This window comes from Phyllostomus discolor, chromosome 14 (assembly GCF_004126475.2).
Source record: "Phyllostomus discolor isolate MPI-MPIP mPhyDis1 chromosome 14, mPhyDis1.pri.v3, whole genome shotgun sequence".
Classification (NCBI taxonomy): Eukaryota; Metazoa; Chordata; class Mammalia; order Chiroptera; family Phyllostomidae; genus Phyllostomus; species Phyllostomus discolor.
Window position 1 is genome coordinate 44,323,190 of NC_040916.2, and position 16,728 is coordinate 44,339,917.

Sequence of the window (16,728 nt, forward strand, 5' to 3'; positions counted from 1 at the left end):
ACAAAGTATCAGAAAAAGTTTCAAATCTGGATTTTAGAAAGTTACATCAGGAGGGTTTATTCAGACCTGCTATGAATGATTATCCCTCGTGTAAATACATTATGTTTATGAATCCTGATTCTATAAATTATAAAGCCTACAAATGACTGAGGACTAGATATTTCAAAATTTTTAAAAACTCATTGGACTGGCACTGAATGTAACTTTCTCCTCTCATCAAGTTTCTCACTGACTTAACTGGTTTCACTAAAGAAATAAATAAGAAATAAGAACAAATAAACAGCTTCAACTCACTTATATGATTTAAAACATACCACTTTTCACTAACTCATTCAGAACTAATATTTTATTTTGGGCAATTGAAAATATTATAGCTATACAGTTGTTGAGCTCTTACCAGCAGAACCTGGGAATGGAAATCTATTTTAGCTGCACAGAGCAGTTTGTGATCACTGCCTGGCTTCCTCTGAGGGTCCACTGCTTTACTAACTCTGTTTATATTTGTTTCATCCTATCTTCTCTAGATAAATTTGGTTATAAAGTCTTCTAATCATATAATAAAGCAAGGCACAAATGGGTTTTAGGCTTTAATCTTTTAAGGGGCATCCAAATGAGGAGTGTCCAACCTTTTGGCATCTCTGGGCCACACTGGAAGAAGAGTTCTCTTGGGCCACACATTCAATACATTGAACCCTGGTTGGTGTCGCTCAATGGATTGAGCACGGGCCTGTCAACCAAAGCGTCGCCAGTTCAATTCCCAGTCAGGACACATGCCTGGGTTGCAGGCCAAGGTCCCCAGGAGGAGACACATGAGAAGCAACCACACATTGATATTTCTCTCCCTCTCTTTCTCCTTCCCTTCCCTTCTCTCTAAAAATAAATAAAATCTTTAAAATAAATAAACAAATAAATAAATACATTGAGACATGAAATCACAAAAAACTCTTATAATGTCTTAAGTAAATTTACAATTTTGTGTTGAGCCACATTCATAGCCATCCTGGGGCACATGTGGCCCATGGGCCGTGGGCTAGATACCCCCAAAATGAAAAGTATATTTAAAACTGTAACACAGAAAAGTTACAATGACTCAGATCAAAGTAAAAAGCTAAAGGAAAACACAAAATCTGGAAAGATATCTGATCAGAAAGGTAAGATGTATGTGATCCAGTGATACTTTTTGAGAGTTATTCTGTATACCTTTTTTCAGTTATACAAAAAGTTCAAGTTATTCTGTAAAATTATCTGCAATTATTTTAGAGCATCCAAGAGCTTTTTTAAAGGCAAATTATTCTATAACTTAGTTTATGTATTCATTGCTAATTTCACAGCACTTTAAACTGCTCAGCAAAGAAAAATACTTCCTTAGGTTTTGAGAGCAAAAAAAAAAAATATATATATATATATATATATATATATATATATCTTTTGTTTAAAGGAATTGTAGACAAAATAACCTCCCACCCCTCCCCAGAAGTCCATGCCCTAACCCCCAGACCCTGTGAAAATATTACCATACACAGCAAATGGGTTTTTGCAGGTATTATTAAATTAAGAATTTTGAGAGGGGAAGGTCATCATGGATTATCTGGCTGGGCCCAATGCCGTCACAAATGTCCTTGTAAATGAAGGAGGAAGAAGGAAACTGGAAGGAGATATGATGGTAGAAGCAGGTCAGAATGGTGCATGGCTTTGAAGTAAGGGGCTCTAAGTTCAGGAATGCGGGCAGTGTCCAGAAGCCAAAAAAGGCAAGGAATGAATTCTCCACTGGAGCCTCCTGAAGGAACACAGCCCTGAGACACTTTGGTTTTAGTAGCCTGAGACTCATTCCAGACTTCTGACCTCCAGAATTGTGAGAAAATTAATTTGTATTGTTTTAAGTGACTAAATTTGCGGTAACTTGTTATAGCAGCAATAGGAGGCTAATACAAGAACATTTAATTAATCTTTTAGGACTTTTAATATCCTGTTAAGTCAGAATTTCAGCATTTGAATAATTATGTCTCATCATGGTTGTGTTTTTAAAACATGTTCTCTCTTTCTCTGGGTGGTATTAACTCTCATGCTTTCACTAAAATATACTTGCTATTTGCCTTTAAGTAAATAATATGTCCCAAGATTAAAACCAGAAGGTCTAACACCCCACAGTGAGGAGCATCCCCTCCAGCGCTGCAAGGTGAATCTAGCGGACGTGACGCGTGGACTCAAGTGCATGGCAATGGCTACCTGTCAAAATGCAAGGAACAAAATAACTCCAGTAGTCCAACCACACTGGCTATTAAACAGGTTTAAATTTGACTCAGAAAATAGAATCTGACCCCAAAAAACAAAAATGGTAAAGTTAACAATGCCATTTTGATGTGACCCATTAGCAGAAAGCTGACCTTTATAGCAATTGTTATAAACAACAAATTGAGTGTCTGTAGGAGAGAGCAGAGCTTGATAAACTGTGAAAAATGGTTTTTAATATACATATGAAAAATATATGTGTACATTGTTTGTATATATGTATATGTAGATATGTATACACACAGGGTGGGGCAAAAGTAGGTTTACAGTTGTGAGTACACAAAACACAGAGTTAATAAAGCTATTATAGTAATCATAACCTGCATGTCTTTTTCCATACAAGTCACTGTGAACCTTCTTTGGCCTAACCCTGTATTCTCTGTTCATTGAAAGGGTCTCAGAGGGGCCAGCTCCAATAGCAACAAGCACACCGAGCATCTATTTTCAAGGGCTCCTTGGAGAAATGGCTGATTCCAGGGCTGGGGAGGGACAATACAAGATAAGCCAGAATGTCTTGGTGTGCCAGAAGCAAGGACATACTGAAAGACTGACAGGGCCTGTGGCAAGAACACAGGAACTTAGTTTGAAGGGGCTCCAATGGGAAAATCTGAAAACAATTTGAACACCAAAATAAGGATACTAACTCAGTGACTAAAATAGGGAACCATGAGCTCATAGATATAAACAAGCAAACTGAAAGTATTATGAGGAATATGATCAAGCATATACTTAATGACAAAGAGAAGACTAACTTTACCATGGAGAAGCTTGGAAGATACCATCTACATCAAGCGATCAAAGGAAACACTATTCTGAATGAGACAAAGCGGAATTATTTGCCACCTGATAATATGCAACTAGAACACGGCATCACTAATATTGAATGTCAACTGTAAAAGAAAAATTTTAAGTACAATTTACAAAGAACACAGCATCACTTCTGTGATATTCCAGTCAAAATGTATTGATTTTCCAGTCAATACATTTTATGTAATTATCTAGTTTTTTGGTTGTTTCACCCAGGAGTATCTATGAGGGCAGGAATGTTTATCTATGTTTTATTCACTGCTGTGTTCCTGAGTGTTGAGAGCATTGCCTGGAGCATAATAAGTGCTCAATAAATATTTAATGAATAAATAAATGGCTAGCCTATTAAATAAGCAAATGTTTTAAGGAAGATAATATGTAACCATTATAAAGACAAGTAAGGTAAAACTATTGCTCTCATCATCAATGACAGTTTGTTAAAAATCTTTCTGGAAAATAATTTGTCAACTAAGAGTCATATCCCTGGCCAGTGTGGCTCAGTTGGTTGAGTGTCATTCCACCAAGTAAAAAGTCACCAGTTCAATTCTCAATCAGGGCACTTGCCTGGGTTAGGAATTCAGTCTCTGGTTGGATGTACAAGAGGCAGCTGATCAATGTTTTTCTTTCTACCTTTCTCTCCAAAAATAAATAAATACAATAGCTTTTTAATGTCATAGAAATATTAATATGCTTTAACTTAGAAATTCCACTTCTGGGAATTTATTCTAAGGAACTGTCATAAGATATGAGAAAGCAATGGCAGTGTCGAGTTGCACACTGCAGTGTTATTTATATCAAAAAAAGAAAAAGAGAGAACTAAATATACAAAGACATTGAGTAAATTATCCCACCTCCACAGAGGAAAATTCTATTTCCTTTTAAATTCTATTTGTTTTAAAATACCATTTCCTTTGAAATTCTAGTAAGATGGGAAAATTCCTTTATGTACTATGATTCTAACTAAATAAAAAATGCACTATAATAAGCAATTAATGTATTGTGGCAATTTTTATTTGCTCTATTTTCCCAATTGGCAATATGGTTATAATTTATATTCTTAAGATACATTTATAATAAATATATATTCATTTTTTAGGCCATGGGCGGGTAGCTCAGTTGGTTAGAGTATTGCCCAATGTGCCAAGGCTGCAGGTTAGATCCCTGGTCAGGACACATAAAAGAATCAACTAATATCCCTGGTTGGTGTGGCTCAGTGGATTGAACACAGGCCTGCATACCGGAAGGTTGCCAGTTCAATTCCCAGTTGGGCATATGCCTGGGTTGTGGGCCAGATCCCCAGTGGGGGGCTTATGAGAGACAACCACACATTGATTTTTCTCTCCTCTTTCTCCTTCCCTTCCCCTCTCCCTAAAAATAAATAAATAAAATCTTTTAAGAAATCAACTAAAAAATGCATGAATAAGTAGAACAACAAATTGGTTAGTCTCTCTTTCTCTCTTTCATCCTTCCTGTCTTTCTAAAATCAACTTATATATATATTTTTTTTAACAATACATTATGAACAAAATTAGCCAGATTAAAAAGTACTAACCCATGAAAGAAAGTTTTAAAAAGTTGTTTTAAGCCCTGGCTGGCGTAGCTCAGTGGATTGAGCGCGGGCTGGGAACCAAAGTGTCCCAGGTTCGATTCCCAGCCAGGGTACATGCCTGGGTTGCAGGCCATAACCCCCAGCAACCGCACATTGATGTTTCTCTCTCTCTCTCTCTATCTCCCTCCCTTCCCTCTCTAAATAAATAAATAAATAAATAAAATTTAAAAAGTTGTTTTAACCTGTTTGAATAAAGTATGTTAATAGAAGACAGTGGTTTACATAGAATTAAAAGAAGAATTTGCCCTGGTGTGGTTCAGTGGATCAAGCGCAGGCCTGCAAACCAAAGGATCACAGGTTCAATTCCCAGTCAGGGCATGTGCCTGGGTTGCAGGCCAGGTCCCCAGAGGGTGCGTGAGAGGCAACCACACATTGATGTTTCTCTTTCTCTCTTTCTCCTTCCCTTCCCCTCTCTCTAAAAATAAATAAAATATTTTTAAAAATAAAATAAAAGAAGAATTTGACAGTGTATTAACCTAGTACCTCTGAAACAAGACATGTACAACAAATACTAAAGCCACTAAAAAGATATACCCTATTGTGGATCAGGGTAGGGTCATCACGCTCGCCAGGCCAATAAAATATCCCTCAAGAACATCTAGCACCCTCTGTTCTGATTCCATGCTCATCAGAGAGCCTTCTGATTAGTCCTGCCCTCCCAATTACCTCTTTCTCTAAAGGAGATATCCTAGCCTTCCATGTAGCCACATGAGTACTCAAAACATGGCTAGTCCAAACTGAGATATGATGTAAGTGCAAAATCCACTATCCCAGATTTTTAAGACTTTGTATAAAAAAAAGGAAAATAACCTCAGTGATAATGCTATATTGATTACACGCTGAAATTGTAATATTTGGGGTACACTGGTTTAAATAAAATATATCATTGAAATCAATTTTACCTGTTTCTTTTTGCTTTTCTTAATATAGCTACTGGAAAATTTTTAATTATTTTTGTAGCTCATACTTGTGGATAGTATTATATTTCTATTGGAGAGCACAGATCTAAACTATTGAACAAGAATACTTCAGTCCTGCCCTGGCTGGCGTAGTTCAGTGGATTGAGCTTGGGCTGCAAACCAAAGTGTCGCAGTTTCGATTCCCAGCCAGAGTACATGCCTGGGTTGCAGGCCATGACCCCCAGCAACTGCACATTGATGTCTCTGTCTCTCTCTCTCCCCCTTCCCTCTCTAAAAATAAATTTAAAACTTTAAAAAAAGAATACTTCAGTCCATGTAAATATACAATCTCCCTGTAAACTGATAAACTGACACAACTGGTTTAGACAGGCACAAGTCTGTCCATCAGAAATTGATCGACATTCCACTAACAAAATCAAAGTCTGCTAAGCAGAATATCAGACCTTCACTGAAGTGAGCAAATCAAGGCTCTGGCATCTCTGAGCTTCCCGGGCACAAGCTGTCTACCTTCCCTCATTTTTCTCTTGGCTCATAATCTTGTGTTTAGACTGTGTTCTTCAAGGGATAGAGCTGAGTATTATTTATCTTTGTTTTCCTAGCACTTAGGTGCCTTAAATGAAGGTATTAAAAAGTCTATTAAATGAACATTCTTCCACACTTTATGGCTTTGATCATAGCTATAGGCCTCCTTACCTTGAAAGGGGTTTGTACATAACCTCTCAATTTCTTCTTCATCTGTTAATTGTAAATGCTGGTAAAGATTGTACACAGGAAAACCTGTAAAAAATTAATTTTTAGTCTTGTGAACCAAAAATAATGGAGTAAAAACACATAACCATACAGCACACTGTATTTTATTATCAAGGACAGAGCTTAGAAACAGATCACAGAATTGATGTTTCATCACTATGCAACGGCTCACATTTTATGACCTCTTATTTGTCACTGAATTCCAACAGCAACCTCAAGGCTGACACAGAATAGTGGTGGAAGGGAAAAATAGATGTCACAATAAAGGAGGTTTATCATAGGATTAGTATAATGCTTTGGCCTCATAACATAGACCAGATGGCATAACCCCTTTCTCAGCAAGTAGCTTCTCATGTCCTACAGGTTTTACAGGTTGTAAAAAGTTCACTATCAACTTCTCTTGCTAATAATTATTTTTTAATACTATGATAGCATCAAAACAATGCTGGAGACACACAATCCCTCAATATAAGAAGAAAAAAAAACTGTAAACACTTACTCTGTTAAAAGGAAAATCCTTTTCTGAAAAATGACATTATCCAACAAAAAATCTTGGCTTCTTAAAATATAGGTATGTTCTCATCTCTTATTTTAAATGAAGTAAAATGGCTTTCATTTTACCTGATTTTGTGGTTGTCTTGTAAAAGCCATTGAAAATGCCTGAGAAACTATTGACCTTCATTTCACTGAAATTAAATATTTACACTTGCTAATTCTATAGAAACATGAACCCATCCTTTAATATTTTTCTAAAAATTGTTTATACAAGAATTCAATTGTCTTCTCCACCTTCCAAAGCTACAAAGAAGACTGGTGTCAAAGACAAAATGAAACAAATATTCTCTAAAAGGTGACTTACTGATTTCAATAAAAAGTGTAATTTGATGACATTTTTCTTCAATAATTTGAGACACTTCTAACAAACTACAAATTCACTTGCCCTAACTAAAAGAAAATAATCCTAAATTGGCAAGCTGTTCTTTACAAAATTTCCTCAAGGAAACCATTCTTTCACGAAAGAAAAGAAAGAAGAAAAGAAAAGAAGAAAAGAGAAATCCTACATACGTTAAAGCTATCATTTTACATGTGGGCTGCATGTCATTTTTCAGTGACTTCCCTCTAGTTGGTTGCTCTATGTATTTTGCAGAATTGATTCGTCCCTGGATACTGAGTTGACTGGACGATTGAGACTCAGATCAATCCAGCCATTCTGGCTTTAAGAGAGGCAATAGGAACAACACAGAAGAGCAGGCTACAGACAAGAAACAAAGGTCACCCAAGTACAAGCCTGAACCAGAAATGGGACAAACAAGAGGGAAAAGCTAAGTGGCCTCAGGCCAATGACATTTCCACCTGATCTTTCAAAGACATACACTGCCACTCCTAGTTGCTAAATTGGATGGTATTCTTGAATGTGAAACAGAATAAGGCAATATTTGGAATTAAAAAGAAAACAGAAGCTCTAAATCCTTAAGCGAGGGTTTCAAATGTATAAGACTGACTGAAGACAAGGTCCCCAGGTCCTCACAGTCGAGTTTGACCATGCATTTGCTGGGCGGAGATGGGGAGAAGCAGCGGGAAGGCCGAGGGCGCCTCATGCGGACCTTCAGCACCAGACCTCCAGGGGTGACAGCACCCGCCTCTCCCCGCGCCTGCGCAACTCGCGGACTGAGAGTAGCCGGCGCACGACTGCCCTCACGCATAAGAGGGGGGCGCGGGGCGGGAGCACGTGACCGGGATTGCAGCTTTTCTGGCCCAATCCCAGGCGTTTCAGGAAGCGCCCTTGCGGAGCAATTCGGTCAGCCTGCGTTTGTCCGCAAGCCTGACCTGTTTTTAATCTCCCAGCCTTTCGACTTTGCCCTTTTGAATGTAAGAATTTGGTTTGGCAGGCCTATTGCTGTCTGTCCCCCGAATCAAATTAGGGGGCCTTGGGCAAATGAGGGGACTTCCGGTCGCAGTGGTGGAGTGAGCAAACATTCTGAGAAGCTGAACAATTTGGCCAGCGTCACAGTTAATTTGTTTAAAATTAGGGGCACATGCTCAAGTAATGCTTTTTATTTCTTTTTTTAAAAAGATTTCATTTGTTTATTTTTTTACAAAGAGGGGAATGGAGGGAGAAAGAGGGAAACAGAAACATCGGTGTGAGTGAACGATGTTGATCAGCTGCTGCCTGTCCTACGCGTCCCAGCTGGGACAGAACCTGCAGCCCAGGCCTGTGCCCTCACAGGAATGGAGCTGGCGACCTTTCGCTTTGCGCGCCCAGCCCAGGCCCGCCAGTCAAGGCTATTTCTTTTCCTCCGTAGTCACTTCTCCAATTTGCAGTTCTGTCGCTGTCTTCCCAAGATGTTCAAATCCTGCTGCTCGAGACTCCAGAATCTGGAGTGCACCGTTGTAAAAAATAGTACTCTAAAAAGGGGGAAACTGCTTTATATCTCAGGGGTTAAGGATTTTGGAAAAGTATGGTAAAAATGTAAAGAGGCAAGTGTCTTATAGGACTGACACAATTTACCTCAAAAGATGAGTCCCAGAAGAGCACTTTATTCCAATTTAAGCATTTTAATAAAATCTCCTGATCTGTTTCTTCGGTCCCTCTATCAAGAATCTGAAAGAGTGATGCTAGGATAAGATTACCTGTGTGATGTGGTTGGTTCGCCCCAGAGCAGTATGGGAGAGAAAAAGGACTTAGAGAAACTCAGTCTTAAGGTTGGAGTCGATGTGAAAAGGAAATGGAGTAAAAGTAAAATGGATGAGACTTAATGGTAGAGTTCTAATCCACGCGCTGACAGCTGCAGCCTAGGAACCTTGGCAGTGGGGATACAAAAAAATAGTGCAAAAGGATAAAATGCCAAATATGTCAAAACAATAAAAAGGGAAATTTCCCACCACATATCCCAATATGGTTAAAAATACTGATAATAAGCCCCCTCACTTGGAAACCTATTCAAAAAGATTGCACTTATTTCATACAAATATAAATCCTCAACACTGCAAAAATGAGTTCATTCTTTACTCAGAATGTCAGAAAACCAGAGAAGGGTGTGTGCACAGCTAAAAGCACGTTGGACTTGCATGGGCTTCTCTGCCAGAGTTGCATGATGGTAACTGCTCCCTCCCTTGGAGACGCTAGTTTCCCCTGGTGCTGCTGTCATTGGTTAAGTTTCGTTGCTTCAACTGCTGTTGCTTCCATTGCACTTACAGATTTTTCTTCCAATCCCAGTATTCCCCAGGCACAGCTGTCGTTGGAAATGACATTGAGCTTTTGCTGAGGCTCCAATGAGCCTGTTGCTAGCGTCTCCATGCCAAAAGAGAAGACTCTGAGAGAAAATGCCTCAAAGTGGAGAAACCTAGTCTGGTCTCTGTGAGTGAATTCTGGGTCTGTGGACTGGGTCTGTTCAGGGAAAGTTGCAGCTGAAGTGGAGAGGACAGACCATGGCGTTCATCCACAAGATGCTGCAGTCTGAGTATTTAACAGGGGAATCAGAGACATAGGGAAGTATTTACATTGTCAGAGTAAAAAAGAGGTGGTTTTCACCAGCGTTGGGTGCCTATTTAGTGATAGGTGTTACTATTGACCAGCAATGTGGATGTGTCCATTTCATAAGTGAACAGGCCCAAATGATGCCTTAAACATTTAAATTATTGGTAAACATTCGTAAAATTTAAAGTCGTACTTCTTTTTCTTTCTTTATCAGAATTGATATTATAAGATAACCCTACTCCAAGGTCTTACTACCCAGAAAAGTACTCAGATTTGGATGAAATAAAGGTATTTTACAGTATGTAGTCTTTTTTATAGATTCTCCTGGAAATCAACCCATTTTGTAATTTCTATTATGTGGTATAACCTGTTCACCTTCAAGTTCGGGCTGTCCAATAAACTAGTAACACAAGTAGCGGCCTGGGGACAAATCACACAAGCCAGGTTCTCAAATCTTAGGCTGGTTAATACATGAAAAAGGAACGCAATAGAATGCTATTATTAAACAAGAGCTGCAGAATATGATTTATCCAGTCCCAGGAACAGCAGAGGGGAAATTTTCAGCAATTGGGAGAGTAAATGTCCTATGTTCAAACGCCTCTTTAAAATATAGAGCAAGCAATAAATAATAGTTAAGTGTTCTGAATTACAGTCTCTCACAGAATTGGTTCATTATCTAACACTTCCACCAGAAACTTTAGTTCTACCACTTTCTTTAACCAAGAGGGAAAAGGCTTTGAATTTTTTTGTCTCTGCTGAGAATAGGCTACCAGGTGGCAAGATGAGAAAGTAGGGAGCAAATGGCAGTGCTTTCAAGACTTGCAGAGAGTATGCCGGTGGTTATGGCGGTGAAAGTGGTGACAAGTGGTGAAAGTTAAGATATATTTTTAGGGTTAAGCTGAGAGACTTTGCCAGTGAGTTCAATGTGAGCTGTGAGAAGTTTATTTCTTTTTCAACATGTTGAGATGTCTGTAGATATCCACATGGAGATACGAAGTAGATATTTGAGTATAGGCATGTGCAAAAGTAGGTTTACAGTTGTATGCAAAACAAAGAGCCGATTCTTGTCTTTATTATTTATTATTATTGTATTATTTATATCACAACTGTAAACCTATTTTTGCCCACCCTGTGAATGAATCTGGCATTCAAGAAGGTCAGGTTGGAGATAGGATTTTAGGAGTTGTCAGTACATGAACACTATTGAAAATCACAGCATTGAATAAAGGAGCATTGACTGAGAAATGAAAAAATCAGAGGACTGAAATTTCTAAAGAAATTTTGAGGAAGAAGAACCAGAAAAAAAGAAGGAACCAGTCGGTAGTGCAAAACCAGGAGTGTGAGCCCTTTTTATTGAAAGGATTACTTACTAAAAATTAAAGATAATGACTGAGCATTAACTGTTGGATTAGTAACATGTAGGTATTTGGCTGTACTGTTTTAATTGCAGTGGTAGCAGTGAGATCTTTATTCTAAGTATATTTTATTGATTATGCTATTACAGTTGTTCCAATTTTGCCCCCTTTGCACCCCTTCACCCAACCTCCAACAATCCACCCCCCCTTAGTTCATGTCCATGGGCCGCACATGTAAGTTCTTTGGCTTCTCCGTTTCCTATATGCTTAACATCTCCGTCTTTTTGTACCTACCAATTATGCTTCTTAATCCCTATACCTTTTTGTCCATTCTCCCCCTTCCCCCTCCCAGCTGGTAACCCTCCAAATGATCATTTCTGTGATTCTGTTCCTGTTCTAGTTGTTTGCTTAGTTTTTTAGATTCAGTTGTTGATTGATGTGTTTGCTGTCATTTTAATGTTCATGGTTTTAATCATCTTTTTCTTAGATAAGTCCCTTTACCATTTCATATAAAGACTTGGTGATAATGAACTCCTTTAACTTGACCTTATCAGGGAAGCACTTTATCTGCCCTTCCATTCTAAATGATAGCTTTGCTGGATAGAGTGATCTTGGTTGTAGTTCCTTGCTTTTCTTCACTTTGAATACTTCTTGCCTTATTGTAGTAGATTTAAGGGAGTTTTCTTTCAGCTGCCATCTTTAGTCAGGGCAAGAGTTCCCCATGACACAGGGACATCCGGGGTGGGCATCTGCTCCCTGCCTCTCGCAAAGGTGCTGTATAATGTCCCTGGTTATGTCACCAGTCCTGAATTTTTTTAAAGATGTAAACCAAAAAAACACCCTACTAATTCCAATAGACAATTCCTGTAATTGAAATATACTTTGATATTTTCCATCTCTCAGGAAGCAGAGTTGCATAATTAAAATACCTTCTCAATATTAAACTGTTAAAGCAATCACAAAAACACTACTTAGCATTATACTTCTATCTTGATTTGATAAAATACATTCAAGTTGCCTACAAATGAAACATTTTAAAAACCCCTATCACAAGAAAACTAAGAGAACAGAAAAAAACATTGTTTGGTTCAAATTTGATTTACTCAAGGTAAACATGGAAGAATTACCTATGTTTGTATTGAGATTACCTAATGGTTCTGAATAAATTAAGTTTGGACTCATTTTAGAAAACTACTGATGTATAATAGGTTTATTATCACTTTAGTTAACTATAGATAATATTTACTTCAACTGTAGGTAATAAATTTATTACTTCAAACCAAAATACCAAAAGTAATGGCTGTTGGCAACTCCAAGAAGAAAATTAAGGAAATCCAGAATTTTCTGCTTCTTGAAAAATAAATAAGACAGATCATGAATCAAACTATTAAATTGTAATGTTTCATATCACAACTCCGAATTAACTTGCAAGCTGTTTCTGTTTTTTTTTTAAAAAAAAAAGATCTTTGCCCTGGCTGGTGTAGCTCAGCGGGTTAAGCACTGGCAACAAACCAAAGTACAGCTAGTTGGATTCCCAGTCAGGGCACATGCCTGGGTTGCAGGCCAGGTCTTCAGTAGGGGGCCACGTGAGATGCAATCACACATTGATGTTTCTCTCCCTCTCTTTCTCCCTCCCTTCCCCTCTCTCTAAAAGTAAATAAATAAAATCTTTAAAAAAAAAGTTCAATGCCCCCAATGGTGGTGTTCAAAAGTGAATGTCATACACTGAAACTAATAATTACCAACAAATCTCCAATTTATTTGAAGTAATTCAGTTTCAAAAACTTTAACTTACAGCAGCCACAGAAAAAATGGGCCAGAAACCAAAAAAAAAAAAAGAGAATCAGTACGCATTTTTTGTTTAACACTGTCATGGCTTTATTTAAAACACAGTTGCACAAAAGTATTAACTCCAAAGATTTTTAAGGAGAGTTTTGAGGAATTTAACACACTATATACATACTGCCATACAAAGAGCATTAAAATAGGACCCCAAACTTCTACAAAATATAAAACCCGCCCTTACTTATTTGCATGAAAATATCACCCACAAAGCTAAATAGGTCTTAAAAAGTTATTTGGAGGCTCTTAAGTGTTGTTTTCAAATCAAAGAAATCTAATTTTGATTGCACAATAAGATGATTGATAAGAAAGTGAATATATAGATTTAATTTTAAAAATAAGTATTTTGTAATCTGGCATACTATGTAATGAGAAGCCTTCGGGACTAAAACAGAGCATTTCAATTGTTAAACAGAGTAAAATAATAGCTACTTGGATATTCAAATCCCCCCACAAAACTTACCCCAAGTTTTATTTCAGTCAGTTGTGCAACTCTTTTAATTTATCCACGAATAACTTTCTAATTTTTACTTTAAAACTAAGTCATACATTTTTAAACTAACAAAAAAGCAGTACTATACTAATTTAAATGTGTCCAAATATGAAAGTTAACTTCAATTAATTTGCTGACCCTAACTTAAAAAAACTTACAAATATTCAAAACAAAAGGGGAAAATATTTAGAGCCAAGATCAAAAAAGCAATAGCCTTGTACATGGAGCCTCCACAACAAAAAGAGAGATGTACCTGTCTACTCATATTATAATTAGTAGCCATATAAGAAAACACACACTTGCACTTTCCCCAAATATTTTTCTACTTTTAATGGACATCCACTTGAAAACAAATCTTAATTTCAATATACAGTTGCAAGTATTTTTCCCACTGCCTAGTATCTTCCAATCAAATGTTGTATCTGGTAATGCTTTAAAACTTTAGAAAGAATAATTAAAGGTTTTATTCAGAAAAATTAGAAATACTTGCAGAACAGTGGCTAAATCCTTTGGGAAGCTAACTTAAAATTTTGGCTCGAATGTCGCATTAATTATCAACACACAATTATCCTGATTTTTGAGGAACACTGTTGCTGCTTCCAAAAGCCCCTCTGCTTCTTTTCATTCTTTCCCCTACTACACAGTCTGTACATCTTGTCAACCAAGAAAGATTTCCAGTAAGCAGTCTGCTGCATAAAACTGCATTGATAATAATATTGAGATCTCAGAAATGGTCAGTTCCACTTAGCTTGTTTAAAACTGAGACAGGTCTGAAAAGGTAGTTGAGGTATAAGACCAAAGGTTTTCCTGGATATTCATATGTTTCCCAACCTTTTCTTTTTCTTTTGAGAAGAGGGAGAAGAATGAAACAAGAAAGGAAGGTGATCATAAAAGAACTGCCAAAAGGAAAATGAAAAATGCACACTTAAAAACAAAATAAACAACCATTAGCATATCATGATCCTCATTCAGCTGGAAGAACAAAGGGCTTACTACCTGCATGTCTCTGAACTTACTATAGCAACTTTTCCTTCAGAAATAAAATCGTATTAGTCACCTGGCTCACAAGGTTCCGGAAGCCTCCCCAAAAGCCATAACTGTATTGTTGAATAGAACCTTTACTATCTGCTCCCCTTTCCAAGTTACTCATGTGACAGATAAGTACCCAAAAGCCCTTAGCCAAAGAAAGCCATTGCCTTCACACTAAAGATCTCTGGGTCACCTCTAAAAAGATAACAAACTTATTCAAAAGACTATTTTTATTTCATATTCCAGCTGACTGATTTCAGTTAATTCATAAATAACCATAAAACCTTATTAATGAAATGCACCATACTATGCCTGTGTAAAAGCCATCATGTTTTAATTATGGGCTAAAAATGACTAATATAATGAGCCTGTATTAGAAAAATTAAGATTCTAAATAAACTGCTAGGGAATTTCACAATGGGGTCAATGAAAATTTTTCTCTACATACAATATGATCATTAACAGACTAGTAAGTCTTATTTGGAATGATAAGGCAAAAATAGTAAAACCACACTTTTCCTATAAAAAGTTACACATTATCTTCTGTAGGGATAGCTATTATACATGAAGCAACAAGGAAGATATGATCACTCTATTGCACACCCAGGAATTTAGGAAATCTGGTCTTAGAATGATCTAGTCATCTTCTTCCTCTCCATCATCTTCAGCATCTCGTTTCCGCTTTTCCCCTCGAAGACCTTCTTCTTCTAAAAGAAGAGTGAAATGAAAAGTACAAAGTACTTAATTTTAGCAAATATTTCTTAAGTTACAAAGTTTTAAATCTATCTTAGTGAAGTTAATGGCATAAGAAAATTAGAAGTTACATTTCCTCTCTGAATTTCTTTTCAACTTCAGTATTTTGAACAGACTTACTTAATAGATTAGAAATCCATAAATAATGACAACTTGCTATGCACCCTTGTGGCCAAATCATGAAGTACAGGTCACGAAACTAAGGACTTGATATTAATGGAATTATTAATGAATTTTAAAATTTATTTTGAAAGGCCTAGGTAAAGAGTGCCAGACAGCAAATCTAAAAGGGTATTATTGAGTTCAACTGTTCTTCCCTTCTAGAGAAGGCCTCACATTGTCCAAAATGTAAGACCATAAACAAATAATAAATTGAGCTCAAATATCCATTATCTCCAATAAATGTTACAATCTATTTTTAATTGGATTTAATGACTACTCTGAGAAAATTACTTTAAAAAGGGTTTTATGCCTTTCAAGGCTATTCTTTGATATGTTGCCAAAATCAAAGAGATCAGTAATAATTTTGAATTATTGACTCATTCTTTAAAGTCTATGAATAGCTATAACTTTAATTTTAAAATATGTATTTTTTAATCCTCACCTGAGGATATGTTCATTGATTTTAGAGACAGGAAGGGAGAGAGAAAGAGAGAAACATCAATGTGAGAGAGAAACACTGATCAGTTGCCTCCTGTACGCGCCCCTACCACAGATGGAACCAGCAACCTAAGTATGTGCCCTGACCGGGAATTGAACCCACAATCTTTTGGTGTATGGGACTACCCTCTGACCAACTGAGCCACCTGGCCAGGGCAATTTTAGACTATTCTTATGGCTAATATAACTCACCCTCTTCCTCTTCCTCTTCCTCTTCTTCTTCCCCTTCTTCAACATAGTCATCATCATCTTCTTCATCCTTGAAATTCAAATATTTGGTTTGAGAATAAATGAGCCATGACACAGATTTTTAGATTGATAATGAATACATTCCAACAACAGCAAAGAAACATCTGATTGTTCTGTGTTCTGATAAATTCTGTGTAACTTATATACATGACCTTTTTAAAAACCCAACTAAATCTAGTTTCTTTATGAAAACAAATTGTTTTAGACCAGCATGTTCAAAACACTCCAACAATGGAAATGTCCAATATCCATGCCGTTTAATCCAGTAACCACTAGCCACACACGACTACTGAGCATTTGAATGTGACCAGTGCAAATGAGCTGAATTTATAATTTTATTGAATTTTAATTAATTTAAATGTCCAAATGTGCCCAGTGCCCACTATAATGGGAGGGAATCTTCTGTCTTTCAAAGACAGTGTCTTTGATTTTCTACATTATGGTAGGAATTACCTGAATCCTGGCACCAATACAGTTGTATTGAATAAGTCCAT

The 16,728-nt window shown here is 37.0% G+C and overlaps 1 protein-coding gene across 5 annotated transcripts in view; it reads right to left on the reverse strand.

Moving 5' to 3' along the window:
• Window positions 1–13,061: 13,061 nt before the first annotated feature.
• ANP32E (acidic nuclear phosphoprotein 32 family member E) overlaps window positions 13,062–16,728 on the reverse strand; it is a 42,852-nt gene continuing 39,185 nt past the window's right edge. For all 5 annotated transcript variants that reach the window (XM_036015423.1, XM_028503029.2, XM_036015422.1 and 2 more), the window contains 2 exons: window positions 16,178–16,244; window positions 13,062–15,279 (listed from right to left, as the gene is read on the reverse strand). In XM_036015423.1, coding sequence (XP_035871316.1) covers window positions 15,209–15,279; window positions 16,178–16,244 — 138 coding nt within the window. In that variant the 3' untranslated portion in view covers window positions 13,062–15,208. The remainder of the gene's footprint in view (window positions 15,280–16,177; window positions 16,245–16,728) is intronic.